The sequence below is a fragment of the Oncorhynchus nerka genome, linkage group LG11, assembly GCF_034236695.1.
Source record: "Oncorhynchus nerka isolate Pitt River linkage group LG11, Oner_Uvic_2.0, whole genome shotgun sequence".
NCBI classification, from domain to species: Eukaryota; Metazoa; Chordata; class Actinopteri; order Salmoniformes; family Salmonidae; genus Oncorhynchus; species Oncorhynchus nerka.
The window spans coordinates 1,525,555-1,545,047 of NC_088406.1; the positions used below are offsets into that span (position 1 = coordinate 1,525,555).

Sequence of the window (19,493 nt, forward strand, 5' to 3'; positions counted from 1 at the left end):
TAGTACTGTGACCTGTTGTAGTACTGTGACCTGTTGTAGTACTGTGACCTGTTGTAGTACTGTGACCTGTTGTAGTACTGTGACCTGTTGTAGTACTGTGACCTGTTGTAGTACTGTGACCTGTTGGAGTACTGTGACCTGTTGTAGTACTGTGCCCTGTTGTAGTACTGTGACCTGTTATAGTACTGTGCCCTGTTGTAGTACTGTGACCTGTTGTAGTACTGTGCCCTGTTGTAGTACTGTGACCTGTTGTAGTACTGTGCCCTGTTACAGTACTGTGACCTCTTGTAGTACTGTGACCTGTTGTAGTACTGTGACCTGTTGTAGTACTGTGACCTGTTGTAGTACTGTGACCTGTTGTAGTACTGTTGTAGTACTGTGACCTGTTATAGTACTGTGCCCTGTTGTAGTACTGTGACCTGTTGTAGTACTGTGACCTGTTGTAGTACTGTGACCTGTTATAGTACTGTGACCTGTTGTAGTACTGTGACCTGTTGTAGTACTGTGACCTGTTGTAGTACTGTGACCTGTTGTAGTACTGTGCCCTGTTGTAGTACTGTGACCTGTTGTAGTACTGTGCCCTGTTATAGTACTGTGACCTGTTGTAGTACTGTGCCCTGTTGTAGTACTGTGACCTGTTATAGTACTGTGCCCTGTTGTAGTACTGTGACCTGTTGTAGTACTGTGACCTGTTGTAGTACTGTGACCTGTTGTAGTACTGTGACCTGTTGTAGTACTGTTGTAGTACTGTGACCTGTTGTAGTACTGTGCTGTGACCTGTTGTAGTACTGTGACCTGTTGTAGTACTGTGACCCTGACCTGTTGTAGTACTGTGACCTGTTGTAGTACTGTGACCTGTTGTAGTACTGTGACCTGTTGTAGTACTGTGACCTGTTGTAGTACTGTGACCTGTTATAGTACTGTGACCTGTTGTAGTACTGTGACCTGTTATAGTACTGTGACCTGTTGTAGTACTGTGACCTGTTATAGTACTGTGACCTGTTGTAGTACTGTGCCCTGTTGTAGTACTGTGACCTGTTGTAGTACTGTGACCTGTTATAGTACTGTGACCTGTTATAGTACTGTGACCTGTTATAGTACTGTGACCTGTTATAGTACTGTGACATGTTATAGTACTGTGCCCTGTTATAGTACTGTGACCTGTTGTAGTACTGTGACCTGTTGAAGTACTGTGACCTGTTATAGTACTGTGACCTGTTACAGTACTGTGACCTGTTACAGTACTGTGACCTGTTACAGTACTGTGACCTGTTGTAGTACTGTGACCTGTTGTAGTACTGTGCCCTGTTATAGTACTGTGCCCTGTTATAGTACTGTGCCCTGTTGTAGTACTGTGACCTGTTGTAGTACTGTGACCTGTTGTAGTACTGTGACCTGTTGTAGTACTGTGACCTGTTGTAGTACTGTGACCTGTTGTAGTACTGTGACCTGTTGGTAGTACTGTGACCTGTTGTAGTACTGTGCCCTGTTGTAGTACTGTGACCTGTTATAGTACTGTGCCCTGTTGTAGTACTGTGACCTGTTGTAGTACTGTGCCCTGTTGTAGTACTGTGACCTGTTGTAGTACTGTGCCCTGTTACAGTACTGTGACCTCTTGTAGTACTGTGACCTGTTGTAGTACTGTGACCTGTTGTAGTACTGTGACCTGTTGTAGTACTGTGACCTGTTGTAGTACTGTTGTAGTACTGTGACCTGTTATAGTACTGTGCCCTGTTGTAGTACTGTGACCTGTTGTAGTACTGTGACCTGTTGTAGTACTGTGACCTGTTGTAGTACTGTGACCTGTTGTAGTACTGTGACCTGTTGTAGTACTGTGCCCTGTTGTAGTACTGTGACCTGTTGTAGTACTGTGCCCTGTTGTAGTACTGTGCCCTGTTGTAGTACTGTGACCTGTTATAGTACTGTGACCTGTTATAGTACTGTGACCTGTTGTAGTACTGTGACCTGTTGTAGTACTGTGACCTGTTGTAGTACTGTGACCTGTTGTAGTACTGTGCCCTGTTGTAGTACTGTGACCTGTTATAGTACTGTGCCCTGTTGTAGTACTGTGACCTGTTGTAGTACTGTGCCCTGTTGTAGTACTGTGCCCTGTTGTAGTACTGTGACCTGTTGTAGTACTGTGACCTGTTGTAGTACTGTGACCTGTTGTAGTACTGTGACCTGTTGTAGTACTGTGACCTGTTGTAGTACTGTGACCTGTTGTAGTACTGTGACCTGTTGTAGTACTGTGCCCTGTTACAGTACTGTGACCTGTTGTAGTACTGTGACCTGTTGTAGTACTGTGACCTGTTGTAGTACTGTGCCCTGTTGTAGTACTGTGACCTGTTATAGTACTGTGCCCTGTTGTAGTACTGTGACCTGTTATAGTACTGTGCCCTGTTGTAGTACTGTGACCTGTTGTAGTACTGTGCCCTGTTACAGTACTGTGACATGTTATAGTATTGTGCCCTGTTGTAGTACTGTGACCTGTTGTAGTACTGTGCCCTGTTGTAGTACTGTGCCCTGTTGTAGTACTGTGACCTGTTATAGTACTGTGCCCTGTTGTAGTACTGTGACCTGTTGTAGTACTGTGACCTGTTGTAGTACTGTGACCTGTTGTAGTACTGTGCCCTGTTGTAGTACTGTGACCTGTTGTAGTACTGTGACCTGTTGTAGTACTGTGCCCTGTTGTAGTACTGTGACCTGTTATAGTACTGTGCCCTGTTGTAGTACTGTGACCTGTTGTAGTACTGTGACCTGTTGTAGTACTGTGCCCTGTTGTAGTACTGTGACCTGTTGTAGTACTGTGACCTGTTGTAGTACTGTGCCCTGTTGTAGTACTGTGACCTGTTTTAGTACTGTGACCTGTTGTAGTACTGTGACCTGTTGTAGTACTGTGACCTGTTATAGTACTGTGACCTGTTATAGTACTGTGACCTGTTGTAGTACTGTGACCTGTTATAGTACTGTGACCTGTTGTAGTACTGTGACCTGTTATAGTACTGTGACCTGTTGTAGTACTGTGCCCTGTTGTAGTACTGTGACCTGTTGTAGTACTGTGACCTGTTATAGTACTGTGACCTGTTGTAGTACTGTGACCTGTTGTAGTACTGTGACCTGTTGTAGTACTGTGCCCTGTTGTAGTACTGTGACCTGTTATAGTACTGTGCCCTGTTGTAGTACTGTGACCTGTTGTAGTACTGTGCCCTGTTGTAGTACTGTGCCCATTGTAGTACTGTGACCTGTTATAGTACTGTGACCTGTTGTAGTACTGTGCCCTGTTGTAGTACTGTGACCTGTTGTAGTACTGTGACCTGTTGTAGTACTGTGACCTGTTGTAGTACTGTGACCTGTTGTAGTACTGTGACCTGTTGTAGTACTGTGACCTGTTGTAGTACTGTGACCTGTTATAGTACTGTGACCTGTTATAGTACTGTGACCTGTTATAGTACTGTGACATGTTATAGTACTGTGCCCTGTTATAGTACTGTGACCTGTTGTAGTACTGTGACCTGTTGAAGTACTGTGACCTGTTATAGTACTGTGACCTGTTGTAGTACTGTGACCTGTTGTAGTACTGTGACCTGTTGTAGTACTGTGACCTGTTATAGTACTGTGACCTGTTATAGTACTGTGACCTGTTGTAGTACTGTGCCCTGTTGTAGTACTCTGACCTGTTATAGTACTGTGCCCTGTTGTAGTACTGTGACCTGTTGTAGTACTGTGCCCTGTTGTAGTACTGTGCCCATTGTAGTACTGTGACCTGTTATAGTACTGTGACCTGTTGTAGTACTGTGCCCTGTTGTAGTACTGTGACCTGTTGTAGTACTGTGACCTGTTGTAGTACTGTGACCTGTTGTAGTACTGTGACCTGTTGTAGTACTGTGACCTGTTGTAGTACTGTGACCTGTTAGTATAGTACTGTGACCTGTTATAGTACTGTGACCTGTTATAGTACTGTGACCTGTTATAGTACTGTGCCCTGACCTTATAGTACTGTGACCTGTTGTAGTACTGTGACCTGTTGTAGTACTGTGACCTGTTATAGTACTGTGACCTGTTATAGTACTGTGACCTGTTATAGTACTGTGACCTGTTACAGTACTGTGACCTGTTGTAGTACTGTGCCCTGTTGTAGTACTGTGACCTGTTGTAGTACTGTGACCTGTTGTAGTACTGTGACCTAGTACTTGACCTGTTGTAGTACTGTGACCTGTTGTAGTACTGTGACCTGTTATAGTACTGTGACCTGTTATAGTACTGTGACCTGTTATAGTACTGTGACATGTTATAGTACTGTGCCCTGTTGTAGTACTGTGACCTGTTGTAGTACTGTGACCTGTTGAAGTACTGTGACCTGTTACAGTACTGTGACCTGTTACAGTACTGTGACCTGTTACAGTACTGTGACCTGTTGTAGTACTGTGACCTGTTGTAGTACTGTGACCTGTTATAGTACTGTGACCTGTTGTAGTACTGTGCCCTGTTGTAGTACTGACCTGTTGCCCTGTTGTAGTACTGTGACCTGTTGTAGTACTGTGACCTGTTGTAGTACTGTGACCTGTTGTAGTACTGTGACCTGTTGTAGTACTGTGACCTGTTGTAGTACTGTGACCTGTTGTAGTACTGTGACCTGTTGTAGTACTGTGACCTGTTGTAGTACTGTGACCTGTTGTAGTACTGTGACCTGTTGTAGTACTGTGCCCTGTTGTAGTACTGTGACCTGTTATAGTACTGTGCCCTGTTGTAGTACTGTGACCTGTTATAGTACTGCCCTGTTGTAGTACTGTGACCTGTTGTAGTACTGTGACCTGTTGTAGTACTGTGCCCTGTTGTAGTACTGTGACCTGTTGTAGTACTGTGACCTGTTGTAGTACTGTGACCTGTTGTAGTACTGTGCCCTGTTGTAGTACTGTGACCTGTTGTAGTACTGTGCCCTGTTGTAGTACTGTGACCTGTTGTAGTACTGTGACCTGTTGTAGTACTGTGACCTGTTGTAGTACTGTGACCTGTTGTAGTACTGTGCCCTGTTGTAGTACTGTGACCTGTTATAGTACTGTGCCCTGTTGTAGTACTGTGACCTGTTGTAGTACTGTGCCCTGTTGTAGTACTGTGACCTGTTGTAGTACTGTGACCTGTTGTAGTACTGTGACCTGTTGTAGTACTGTGACCTGTTGTAGTACTGTGACCTGTTGTAGTACTGTGACCTGTTGTAGTACTGTGACCTGTTGTAGTACTGTGACCTGTTATAGTACTGTGCCCTGTTGTAGTACTGTGACCTGTTGTAGTACTGTGACCTGTTGTAGTACTGTGACCTGTTGTAGTACTGTGACCTGTTGTAGTACTGTGACCTGTTGTAGTACTGTGACCTGTTATAGTACTGTGACCTGTTATAGTACTGTGACCTGTTAGTAGTACTGTTGTAGTACTGTGCCCTGTTGTGACCTGTTGTAGTACTGTGACCTGTTGTAGTACTGTGACCTGTTGTAGTACTGTGACCTGTACTGTACTGTGACCTGTTATAGTACTGTGACCTGTTATAGTACTGTGACATGTTATAGTACTGTGCCCTGTTATAGTACTGTGACCTGTTGTAGTACTGTGACCTGTTGAAGTACTGTGACCTGTTATAGTACTGTGACCTGTTACAGTACTGTGACCTGTTACAGTACTGTGACCTGTTACAGTACTGTGACCTGTTGTAGTACTGTGCCCTGTTGTAGTACTGTGACCTGTTGTAGTACTGTGACCTGTTGTAGTACTGTGCCCTGTTGTAGTACTGTGACCTGTTGTAGTACTGTGACCTGTTATAGTACTGTGACCTGTTATAGTACTGTGACCTGTTATAGTACTGTGACATGTTATAGTACTGTGCCCTGTTGTAGTACTGTGACCTGTTGTAGTACTGTGACCTGTTGAAGTACTGTGACCTGTTACAGTACTGTGACCTGTTACAGTACTGTGACCTGTTACAGTACTGTGACCTAGTACTGTGACCTGTTGTAGTACTGTGACCTGTTGTAGTACTGTGACCTGTTATAGTACTGTGCCCTGTTATAGTACTGTGCCCTGTTGTAGTACTGTGACCTGTTGTAGTACTGTGACCTGTTGTAGTACTGTGACCTGTTGTAGTACTGTGACCTGTTGTAGTACTGTGACCTGTTGTAGTACTGTGACCTGTTGTAGTACTGTGACCTGTTGTAGTACTGTGACCTGTTGTAGTACTGTGACCTGTTGTAGTACTGTGACCTGTTGTAGTACTGTGACCTGTTATAGTACTGTGCCCTGTTGTAGTACTGTGACCTGTTATAGTACTGTGCCCTGTTGTAGTACTGTGACCTGTTGTAGTACTGTGCCCTGTTACAGTACTGTGACCTCTTGTAGTACTGTGACCTGTTGTAGTACTGTGACCTGTTGTAGTACTGTGCCCTGTTGTAGTACTGTGACCTGTTGTAGTACTGTGCCCTGTTGTAGTACTGTGACCTGTTGTAGTACTGTGACCTGTTGTAGTACTGTGACCTGTTGTAGTACTGTGACCTGTGTTGTAGTACTGTGACCTGTTGTAGTACTGTGACCTGTTGTAGTACTGTGCCCTGTTGTAGTACTGTGACCTGTTGTAGTACTGTGCCCTGTTGTAGTACTGTGACCTGTTATAGTACTGTGACCTGTTGTAGTACTGTGACCTGTTGTAGTACTGTGACCTGTTGTAGTACTGTGACCTGTTGTAGTACTGTGCCCTGTTGTAGTACTGTGACCTGTTGTAGTACTGTGACCTGTTATAGTACTGTGCCCTGTTGTAGTACTGTGACCTGTTGTAGTACTGTGCCCTGTTGTAGTACTGTGACCTGTTGTAGTACTGTGACCTGTTGTAGTACTGTGACCTGTTGTAGTACTGTGACCTGTTGTAGTACTGTGACCTGTTATAGTACTGTGACCTGTTGTAGTACTGTGACCTGTTATAGTACTGTGACCTGTTGTAGTACTGTGACCTGTTATAGTACTGTGACCTGTTGTAGTACTGTGACCTGTTATAGTACTGTGACCTGTTGTAGTACTGTGACCTGTTGTAGTACTGTGACCTGTTATAGTACTGTGACCTGTTGTAGTACTGTGACCTGTTATAGTACTGTTGTTGTAGTACTGTGACCTGTTGTAGTACTGTGCCCTGTTGTAGTACTGTGACCTGTTATAGTACTGTGCCCTGTTGTAGTACTGTGACCTGTTGTAGTACTGTGCCCTGTAGTACCCTGTTGTAGTACTGTGCCCTGTTGTAGTACTGTGACCTGTTGTAGTACTGTGACCTGTTTGTAGTGACCTGTGTACCCTGTTGTAGTACTGTGACCTGTTGTAGTACTGTGACCTGTTGTAGTACTGTGACCTGTTGTAGTACTGTGACCTGTTGTAGTACTGTGACCTGTTGTAGTACTGTGACCTGTTATAGTACTGTGACCTGTTGTAGTACTGTGACCTGTTATAGTACTGTGACCTGTATAGTAGTACTGTGTACTGTGCCCTGTTGTAGTACTGTGACCTGTTGTAGTACTGTGACCTGTTATAGTACTGTGACCTGTTATAGTACTGTGACCTGTTATAGTACTGTGACCTGTTATAGTACTGTGACATGTTATAGTACTGTGCCCTGTTATAGTACTGTGACCTGTTGTAGTACTGTGACCTGTTATAGTACTGTGCCCTGTTGTAGTACTGTGACCTGTTGTAGTACTGTGACCTGTTGTAGTACTGTGACCTGTTATAGTACTGTGACCTGTTATAGTACTGTGACCTGTTATAGTACTGTGACCTGTTGTAGTACTGTGACCTGTTATAGTACTGTGACCTGTTATAGTACTGTGACCTGTTATAGTACTGTGACCTGTTGAACCGTATCCAGGTTCCTTTCGTAAAAGTGGATTCTAACCTCAAGGGAGACATAAAGGTGAAATCAAATGTTTTGTATCTGTTCCACAGCGTCGCCCCCAGTCTTCAGCCCGAACCCTGTCCGTCTGATCGCCACGCTGGGGAAAGACATGTTGTTGGGATGTAAACCCCGAGCATCTCCCAAGCCCAGAGTAACATGGAGGAGAGGAGACAGACGCATTCAGCCCAGCAGAAGGTATGGATGGAATCTGAAAAGATTTGGCAATGTTTAGGAACATACTGTGACTGTGCTTTCTAGCACACACAGATTAAGCCCAGAACTGGACTAAACATATTTATCTCCGTTGAGCTTTTCAGTCCAGCACTTAGACTGTTTCTGGGAAAATGCCCCTAAAACTATTTTCTTCCACAATTGTACACAATGGTTCAAAAAATATGTGTGTCGTGCTTCATCCCAACCTCCTCATGTTGGAGTGGTTTATCCCAACCTCCCCACATATACCCTCACATTGGAGTGGTTTATCCCAACCTCCCCACATACACCCTCACGTTGGTGTGGTTTATCCCAACCTCCCCACATACACCCTCACATTGGTGTGGTTTATCCCAACCTCCCCACATACACCCTCACGTTGGTGTGGTTTATCCCAACCTCCCCACATACACCCTCACGTTGGTGTGGTTTATCCTAACCTCCCCACATACACCCTCACGTTGGTGTGGTTTATCCCAACCTCCCCACATACACCCTCACGTTGGAGTGGTTTATCCCAACCTCCCCACATACACCCTCACGTTGGAGTGGTTTATCCCAACCTCCCCACATACACCCTCACGTTGGAGTGGTTTATCCCAACCTCCCCACATACACCCTCACGTTGGAGTGGTTTATCCTAACCTCCCCACATACACCCTCACGGTGGAGTGGTTTATCCCAACCTCCCCACATACACCCTCACGTTGGAGTGGTTTATCCAAACCTCCCCACATACACCCTCACGTTGGTGTGGTTTATGCTAACCTCCCCACATACACCCTCATGTTGGAGTGGTTTATCCTAACCTCCCCACATACACCCTCACGTTGGAGTGGTTTATCCCAACCTCCCCACATACACCCTCACGTTGGAGTGGTTTATCCTAACCTCCCCACATACACCCTCACGTTGGAGTGGTTTATCCTAACCTCCCCACATACACCCTCACGTTGGAGTGGTGTGTCCAGGCTGTATTTAAATGTGATTGATAGATTAGTGTCCAGGCTGTATTTAAATGTGATTATTAGATTAGTACCCAGGCTGTTTTGGAAGGTGTGATTCATAGATCAGTTTCCAGGCTCTATTGGAACGTGTGATTGATAGATTAGTATACAGGCTGTGTTGGAAGGTGTGATTCATAGATCAGTATGCTGGCTGTGTTGGAACATTTCTGTAGTCCCAGGATAGGAGATAACGTGGTATAAAGGGGTAGATGTTTCTGTAGTCCCAGGATAGGAGATAACGTGGTATAAAGGGGTAGATGTTTCTAGCTGTAGTCCCAGGATAGGAGATAACGTGGTATAAAGGGGTAGATGTTTCTGTAGTCCCAGGATAGGAGATAACATGGTATAAAGGGGTAGATGTTTCTGTAGTCCCAGGATAGGAGATAACATGGTATAAAGGGGTAGATGTTTCTGTAGTCCCAGGATAGGAGATAACATGGTATAAAGGGGTAGATGTTTCTGTAGTCCCAGGATAGGAGATAACATGGTATAAAGGGGTAGATGTTTCTGTAGTCCCAGGATAGGAGATAACATGGTATAAAGGGGTAGATGTTTCTGTAGTCCCAGGATAGGAGATAACATGGTATAAAGGGGTAGATGTTTCTGTAGTCCCAGGATAGGAGATAACGTGGTATAAAGGGGTAGATGTTTCTGTAGTCCCAGGATAGGAGATAACGTGGTATAAAGGGGTAGATGTTTCTGTAGTCCCAGGATAGGAGATAACATGGTATAAAGGGGTAGATGTTTCTGTAGTCCCAGGATAGGAGATAACGTGGTATAAAGGGGTAGATGTTTCTGTAGTCCCAGGATAGGAGATAACGTGGTATAAAGGGGTAGATGTTTCTGTAGTCCCAGGATAGGAGATAACGTGGTATAAAGGGGTAGATGTTTCTGTAGTCCCAGGATCGTTTGTAGAGGTGAACTCTTCTGTTCTATTATGGGGAGGAACGTGGTCACATGTCTTGTTTACCACGTCCATCTCAATACAGCCGCTGAAGTGAAATGTCAACCAATCAGATAGGTTGTCTCCTTTCTTCTCCTTCCCAGAGAGGGATCCTGACAACCTTATACTGTGCAATTTCAAATGAGTTTTCTCTTGCTGTTTAATGCATCATCTTTTATGAAAAGTGTGTGTGTGTGTGTGTGCGTGTGTGCTTGGGATGGGGGTTGAGCAGCGGGGTTGTGGGACATCAATCACTGTGAGTGACAGCAGCTGAAATGATCAGCCAGTGTTGAGCATTGAGAGATAGTGATAGAGGGACCAGTATGTTGAGAGGTCGTGGAAGAGGGACCTTCTGTTCCCAGAGAGGATCAGGATGTTGAACAGGGACCAGGATGTTGAGATAGTGATAGAGGGACCAGTATGTTGAGAGGTCGTGGAAGAGGGACCAGGATGTTGAGAGGTCGTGGAAGAGGGACCAGGATGTTGAGAGGTAGTGGAAGAGGGACCAGGATGTTGGTGTGGAAATGCATCATGTTTTATGTTGAAAAGTGTTGAGTGTGTGGAAGTGGGACCAGGATGTTGAGAGGTAGTGGAAGAGGGGGATGTTGAGAGGTTGGAAGACGGACCAGGATGTTGAGAGGTAGTGGAAGAGGGACCAGGATGTTGAGATCAGTGGAAGAGGGACCAGGAGCTGAGAAATGATCAGCCAGTGTTGAGCAGGTAGTGGAAGAGGGACCAGGATGTTGAGAGGTAGTGGAAGAGGGACCAGATGGAGAGTGATAGAAGAGGGACCAGGATGTTGAGAGGTAGTGGAAGAGGGACCAGGATGTTGAGAGGTAGTGGAAGAGGGACCAGGATGTTGAGAGGTCAGGATGTTGGAAGAGGGACCAGGATGTTGAGAGGTAGTGGAAGAGGGACCAGGATGTTGAGAGGTAGTGGAAGAGGGACCAGGATGTTGAGAGGTAGTAGTGGAAGAGGGACCAGGATGTTGAGAGTTAGTGGAAGAGGGACCAGGATGTTGAGAGGTAGTGGAAGAGGGACCAGGATGTTGAGAGGTAGTGGAAGAGGGACCAGGATGTTGAGAGGTAGTGGAAGAGGGACCAGGATGTTGAGAGGTTGACCAGGATGTTGAGAGGTAGTGGAAGAGGGACCAGGATGTTGAGAGGTAGTGGAAGAGGGACCAGGATGTTGAGAGGTAGTGGAAGAGGGACCAGGATGTTGAGAGGTAGTGGAAGAGGGACCAGGATGTTGGACCAGGATGTTGAGAGGTAGTGGAAGAGGGACCAGGATGTTGAGAGGTAGTGGAAGAGGGACCAGGATGTTGAGAGGTAGTGGAAGACGGACCAGGATGTTGAGAGGTAGTGGAAGAGGGACCAGGATGTTGAGAGGTAGTGGAAGAGGGACCAGGATATGGAGAGATAGTGGAAGAGGGACCAGGATGTTGAGAGGTAGTGGAAGAGGGACCAGGATGTTGAGAGGTAGTGGAAGAGTGACCAGGATGTTGAGAGGTAGTGGAAGAGGGACCAGGATGTTGAGAGGTAGTGGAAGAGTGACCAGGATGTTGAGAGGTAGTGGAAGAGGGACCAGGATGTTGAGAGGTAGGATCAGAAAACCAATCAGTAGCTGGTACCATTTGTCTCATGCAGAGCAACACATTTTGCATTGAGTTGATCAGGCTGTTGATTGTGGTCTGTGGAATGTTGTCCCACTCCTCTTCAATGGCTGTGCGAAGTTGCTGGATATTGGCAGGAACTGGAACACACTGTCCTACACGTCATCCCGTGATCTGCGGTTGTGAGGTCGTTTGGACGTACTTCCAAGTTCTCTAAAACGACGTTGGAAGCAGTTTATGGTAGAGAAATTAACATTTGATTCTCTGGTGAACATTTCTGCGGTCAGCATGCCAATTGCGCGCTCCCTAAAAACTTGCGACATCTGTGGCAGTGTGTTGTGTGACAAAACTGCACATTTTAGAGTGGCCTTTTATTGTCCCCATCAAATCAATAAGCTTTTTAATCAGCTTCTTGATACGCCACACCTGTCAGGTGGATGGATTATCTTGGCAAAGGAGAAATGTTCACTAACAGGGATGTAATCACATTTGTGAGCAAATTTTGTGATAAATAATATTTTTGTGTGTATGGAACATTTTTGGGATCTTTTATTTCGGCTCATGGAACATTTTGATGTGATTCTATTTGTTAGGATCCCCATTAGCCGACGCCAATGTGGACAGCTAGTCTTACTGGTGGTCAAATAACAGAAAATACATTACAGACAAAATCCTGTACACTACATGTCAGTACATACACACAACCAGTAGGTCACATGTCAGTACATACACACAACCAGTAGGTCTCATGTCAATACATACACACAACCAGTAGGTCACATGTCAGTACATACACACAACCAGTAGGTCACATGTCAGTACACACAACCAGTAGGTCACATGTCAGTACATACACACAACCAGTAGGTCACATGTCATTACATACACACAACCAGTAGGTCACATGTCAGTACACACAACCAGTAGGTCACATGTCAGTACATACACACAACCAGTAGGTCACATGTCAGTACACACAACCAGTAGGTCACATGTCACTACACACAACCAGTAGGTCACATGTCAGTACATACAACCAGTAGGTCACATGTCAGTACACACAACCAGTAGGTCACATGTCAGTACACACAACCAGTAGGTCACATGTCACTACATACAACCAGTAGGTCACATGTCAGTACACACAACCAGTAGGTCACATGTCAGTACACACACACAACCAGTAGGTCACATGTCAGTACACACAACCAGTAGATCACATGTCAGTACACACAACCAGTAGGTCACATGTCAGTACACACAACCAGTAGGTCACATGTCAGTACACACAACCAGTAGGTCACATGTCAGCTGATGCTCTCATGCATGTCTCAGCGTTACTTGCCTCAAAGCGAGCATAGAAGTAATTTAGCTCGTCTGCTAGGCTCGTGTCACTGGGCAGCTCTCGGATGGGCTTCCCTTTGCAGTGTGTAATAGTTTGCAAGCCCTGCCACATCCAACGAGTGTCGGAGCTGGTGTCATACGATTCAATCTTTGTCCTGTATTGACTCTTCGCCATTTTCAAGTAATTTCACATATTTTCTTAATTAATAGACTTTTTACAATTTCTACAATGTTTAAAAATATCATTACTCTTTATGTATCAACATAGCTAAAACCATTATCTTTGGTCAGTATCAGAATAGCCTGTCATTCCAGTCATTCGGTGGTATTAAAAAGTATTGGCTAATGTCTCCAGTCATGTAAAATGACGTAGGAATGCATAACGTTTTATAAAAGACCCAATTATAGATTCGTGCAATGCTTTATTATAATGGTGATTTGGGGATTTCCAGGCTCCCACCTCATTGCTTTGACTAATCTGATCACGATGGCAGAATCAGATCAGTAATTAGAAGGACGAAACACTATCATTCCATCTCATCATTCATGCTGCTTTCAAAAGGTTATTTAATGAGTTACCACGTTCAGTCACCTACATTCATTTTCAAATTGTTTTATTTGAATAGATTAGGGACATACACAAATTAATAGTTGAAACAGTTCATCAATACAATGCATCATCATTAAAGCCAATTTTCAATGCTATTTGTGATACAATTTGCTGATTTCTCACCCAGATCGGGTTCTTGTTCCCCCCTTGGGGAGGGTTCAGTGCCCATGTTGGTGAAAATGGTGAGGAATTATATAGGTTACGATGTGATAAAGTAATATGTGAAACGTTCACAACTCTTATTTTTTCAATTTGTTTTGTCATAGATATCAAGAGCAGATTCGGGCTGTTTAGCGATCAGAGATCACAAAGGGATGTGGGTAATTGACCATTGGCCAAATCATTTCATTGATAGAAATTCAAGTAGTATCTACAGTATAATATAATACTAACTGCTTGGTACTTGCCTCAGTATATGTCAATAAGCTCAACCCAAAGAAAGATTATGGTCAGGCATATGAAGGTATACCTACATATCTGAATGTAGAATTCGTTTTTTGGGGGGGGAAACTGACTAAATGTTTTCTGTTCCCCTTGTCTGATTTCTGAATATACAGACATCCTCTGATACTGAGGATGAATGACCGTAATGCTTCGCATTAACACCTTAAAGTACATGTTGATGATTCTCAGCTAAACTGAGATAAACAGAAGACGGAGGCATCCCCATGTCTTGTTCAGGGTAACATTCTCACAGGTCTTTCTCTGACATTAGCTATGGGCAAGAAAGACTGCTGTGAAGCCATGGAGGGAGAGAAGTTACATTCTGGACAGAGCAGGGGTGGAATCGAAGCAGCTCCATCCATCTGCATGTATCATTGACAGCTGTGCTGATTTTAAGGGACAATGTGCGATTGCTACATCTATTTTTGGACTTTTAACCTGTTGCTTCTACTCAGGACGCTTGCGTCCCAACTAGAGCTCTGGAAATGCAAATGCACTACGCTAAATGCTAATAGTATTAGTTAAAACTCAAAAGTTTATTAAAATACACATGCAGGGTATCGAATTAAAGCTACACTCGTTGTGAATCCAGGCAACAAGTCAGATTTTTAAAATGCTTTTCGGCGAAAGCATGAGAAGCTATTATCTGATAGCATGCAACACCCCAAAATACCCACAGGGGACAAAAAAAAATAATTAGCATTTCGGCGTTACACAAACCGCACAATAAAATAGAAAACATTCATTACCTTTCACCATCTTCTTTGTTGGCACTCCTAGATGTCCCAACACTATTTGGGTCTTTATTTCGATTAAATCGGTCCATATAAAGCCTAGATATCGTTATATGTAGACTGTGTGATAAACGAAAAAAACATCGTTTCAAAACGTAACGTCATTTTTTAAAATTCAAAAAGTCGACGATAAACTTTCACAAAACACTTCGAAATACGTTTGTAATGCAACTTTAGGTATTAGTAAACGTTAATAAGCGATAAAATTCATCAGGAGGCGATGTAAAGATCATTAGCTGTCCGTCTGGAAAAATGTCCGGCTAGAAACTCAACGAAAATATCCGGTCCTAGACCGGATTAGATACGGTGTCCTGTATGTGTTTGACCAAGAAAAAACTCGAAGGGAAATGACAAGACTCTAGACACCCTGTGGAAGCTGTAGGTACTGCAACCTCAGTCAATTAATTGTGGTTCACGTTTATCAATGGGTTCAAGTAGCGCATGGATATATTTTCCCCATTTTCAGTGATCAGTTTTTCCTGTGCTTTTCGATGTAAATGCCGTTCTGGTAAAGCCACAGCAGTGATTTAACCAGTTTTTTAAACGTCTGAGTGTTTTCTATCCACACAGACTAAGCAAATGCATATACTATATTCCTGGCATGAGTAGCAGGGCGCTGAAATGTTGCGCGATTTTTAACAGAATGTTCAAAAAAGTAGAGGGTCGACTGAAGAGGTTAAAGGTGCAATATGCCGAAATCGCTCTGCCAGTTCCTGGTTGCTAAAATTCTAATAGTTCCCTTAATGTCAGTTCATGTGACAAAACAAGCAAGAGAATCATTGTACCATCTAAACCACTGTGAAATATATGTTCAATAACCCAAAATATAGTATTTTCAGCTGTTTGACGTTTGTGTTCAAAACTGAAACCAAAGATGCAAAAACTTCTTAGAATATAAATAGCACACATAGAACAGATCTACAGCTTCTTAGACTGGCTTTCAATGAGAATGACAGATCTACGTTTCACATTTCTATGTGAATTTGGCCAACTATAAAGTTACATATTGCAGCTTTAAGCAGCTTTTAGTCCTTCATTCATGAAGAATATAACATAGAAATGCCTCATGGGCTTTAGTTCAACTGTCGTACCCCATCAAAGCCCAAAATATCAGCTGGTTTTGCTACAGTGTTTGTAAACAATGTAATTGTAAACAAACACTGTATAGCCTTAAAACACGGTTATCATTTTAATCTCATTGATGATCAATCTTTGCATCCATAGCTCTGTCTTTGAATTTGAGTGTGGTTACAGTTTTCCGTCCTCATCCATAATCTGTTTACCAAATCAGTGGCGGGTGTCCACTTTGCTATTGTTTGAAATACAGATTGTCCCTTTAATGAATGTTTGTGATTAACATGGATTTCTGCTAATGTTCAGCGCTTTTGTCTCCTTAATGGAAAGCATTCATCCTGTTAGTTTTAGACTCAAATGTGGCAGACAGACAGACTCGATTGAAAGCCAAAATCTCCTACTCACTCGCTCGCAATCGCACACACACACCCATATGGGGTGTTTAATAAACATTATTTAAGAAATATTTTTGGGGGTAATTTCATTTTGTCAATATTTTTTATATTATGTCCTGATTTTAATTCCTACAAAACCTTGTCCAGTTAATGAGCATTTCCTACATGTATTATTCTTATTATTTAGTTTCTCTCTTTATTCAGTCAGGTTTCATTTACATAGTGCCCAGTGGTCCCTATCATGTGGCCTTCCTTCTGTCTCTCTGTCCTTGACGGATGTGTGCTCTCTTCTTCTCTTCTTCATAATTTGAAGAATGTATCCTAGCTTCAGTCTGCTGAAGTTTCCTTCCATTTTTGATGTAAAGATTCTGCCTTTAATAAGAGTTCCCTGTTTTCATCCTCCTCTCCTCCTCGATGAAAGATGACTTAGTGATGGATTAATGAACACCAAACAGCACAAGGCAAATTAAAGAGAAGCCAAGAGAAGACCCTTCTCTCCCAATGTCACATCTGTTTGTTTTTTGGTTGCCGGAAAATGCTTTTTTATTTAAAAAAATATATATTATTTTGTAAGTATTCATTCACACTCCCGAGGTGCAAGCTCAAATATTTTGGGATTTGAAATCTGCGTACATGAAATAACTAATGTGGCAGGTCACTGAAAGGAGAACAGTAAACTAATAAGCCTCGGTCCTGGGGCCTCATTTATAAAACAGACTTACGATTAATTTTGATCTTAAGTTTGACTTATGCAGAAAACCATATATAAGTAGTTGTTTATAATACCTTACTTTGACGTGGGAATGATCTTATCTCTACTGAAAGTCTAGACTTGACGTAGGTGATTTTCCTGCTGGTTATGTAAGGCTATTATTTCGCCTTTGTAAGGGATTTCCTCCTCTTCTTTCGAGGAGGAGAGGCGAGAAGGATCGGAGGACCAATATGCAGCGTGGTTAAAGTTCATGGTTCTTTAATCAGAGAAACTATACATGAACAGAATACAAAAGAAGAAATGTGAAAACCCAAAACAGTCCCGTGTGGCACAAACACTAACACAGGAGACAACCACCCACAAAATACCCAAAGAATATGGCTGCCTAAATATGGTTCCCAATCAGAGACAACGATAAACACCTGCATCTGATTGAGAACCACTCTAGGCAACCATAGACTTACCTAGACAACTACACTGAACACAACCCCATAAATCTAATAATCCCCTAGACAAGACAAAAGACAAATAAATCACCCATGTCACACCCTGGTTAGGCCAGGAATAACCTAAAGAATAAAGAAAACACAGAGGCCAGGGCGTGACAGCCTTGCAGGTTAAGGTCAGACCATTTATCTCCCCTACAGGTTAAGGTCAGACCATTTATCTCCCCTACAGGTTAAGGTCAGACCATTTATCTCCCTTACAGGTTAAGGTCAGACCATTTATCTCCCTTACAGGTTAAGGTCAGACCATTTATCTCCCCTACAGTTTAAGGTCAGACCATTTATCTCCCTTACAGTTTAAGGTCAGACCATTTATCTCCCCTACAGTTTAAGGTCAGACCATTTATCTCCCCTACAGTTTAAGGTCAGACCATTTATCTCCCCTACAGGTTAAGGTCAGACCATTTATCTCCCCTACAGTTTAAGGTCAGACCATTTAAGGTTAAGGTCAGACCATTTATCTCCCCTACAGTTTAAGGTCAGACCATTTATCTCCCCTACAGGTTAAGGTCAGACCATTTATCTCCCCTACAGTTTAAGGTCAGACCATTTATCTCCCTTACAGTTTAAGGTCAGACCATTTATCTCCCCTACAGTTTAAGGTCAGACCATTTAAAGTTTAAGGTCAGACCATTTATCTCCCCTACAGGTTAAGGTCAGACCATTTATCTCCCCTACAGTTTAAGGTCAGACCATTTATCTCCCCTACAGGTTAAGGTCAGACCATTTATCTCCCCTACAGTTTAAGGTCAGACCATTTATCTCCCCTACAGGTTAAGGTCAGACCATTTATCTCCCCTACAGTTTAAGGTCAGACCATTTATCTCCCTTACAGTTTAAGGTCAGACCATTTAACAGGTTAAGGTCAGACCATTTATCTCCCCTACAGTTTAAGGTCAGACCATTTATCTCCCCTACAGTTTAAGGTCAGACCATTTATCTCCCTACAGTTTAAGGTCAGACCATTTATCTCCCTACAGTTTAAGGTCAGACCATTTATCTCCCCAGGTTAACAGTTTAAGGTCAGACCATTTATCTCCCCCTACAGGTTAAGGTCAGACCATTTATCTCCCCTACAGGTTAAGGTCAGACCATTTATCTCCCTTACAGGTTAAGGTCAGACCATTTATCTCCCCTACAGTTTAAGGTCAGACCATTTATCTCCCCTACAGTTTAAGGTCAGACCATTTATCTCCCCTACAGGTTAAGGTCAGACCATTTATCTCCCCTACAGGTTAAGGTCAGACCATTTATCTCCCCTACAGGTTAAGGTCAGCAGTTTAAGGTCAGACCATTTATCTCCCTACAGTTTAAGGTCAGACCATTTATCTCCCCTACAGTTTAAGGTCAGACCATTTATCTCCCCTACAGTTTAAGGTCAGACCATTTATCTCCCTTGCAGTTTAAGGTCAGACCATTTACAGTTTAAGGTCAGACCATTTATACAGTTTAAGGTCAGACCATTTATCTCCCCTACAGTTTAAGGTCAGACCATTTATCTCCCCTACAGTTTAAGGTCAGACCATTTATCTCCCCTACAGTTTAAGGTCAGACCATTTATCTCCCTACAGTTTAAGGTCAGACCATTTATCTCCCCTACAGTTTAAGGTCAGACCATTTATCTCCCCTACAGTTTAAGGTCAGACCATTTATCTCCCCCAGTTTACAGACCATTTATCTTACAGGTCAGACCATTTATCTCCCCTACAGTTTAAGGTCAGACCATTTATCTCCCCTACAGTTTAAGGTCAGACCATTTATCTCCCTTGCAGTTTAAGGTCAGACCATTTATCTCCCCTACAGTTTAAGGTCAGACCATTCCTTATTCACGTCAGCACCAGTTCTGTCTTGCTGTCCCGCCTCGTTCACTGCAGCGGTGACACACTCCCAAAGATACCTGTTTCTGGCTTTTGTTTGACAA

General features: G+C 43.3%; 1 protein-coding gene across 1 annotated transcript in view; it reads left to right on the plus strand.

Moving 5' to 3' along the window:
- The window catches only part of LOC115124438 (contactin-5-like), a 653,850-nt gene that overhangs the window by 484,534 nt on the left and 149,823 nt on the right, over window positions 1–19,493 (plus strand). Inside the window, 1 exon segment of the mRNA XM_065024146.1 lies at window positions 7,969–8,113. Coding sequence (XP_064880218.1) covers window positions 7,969–8,113 — 145 coding nt within the window.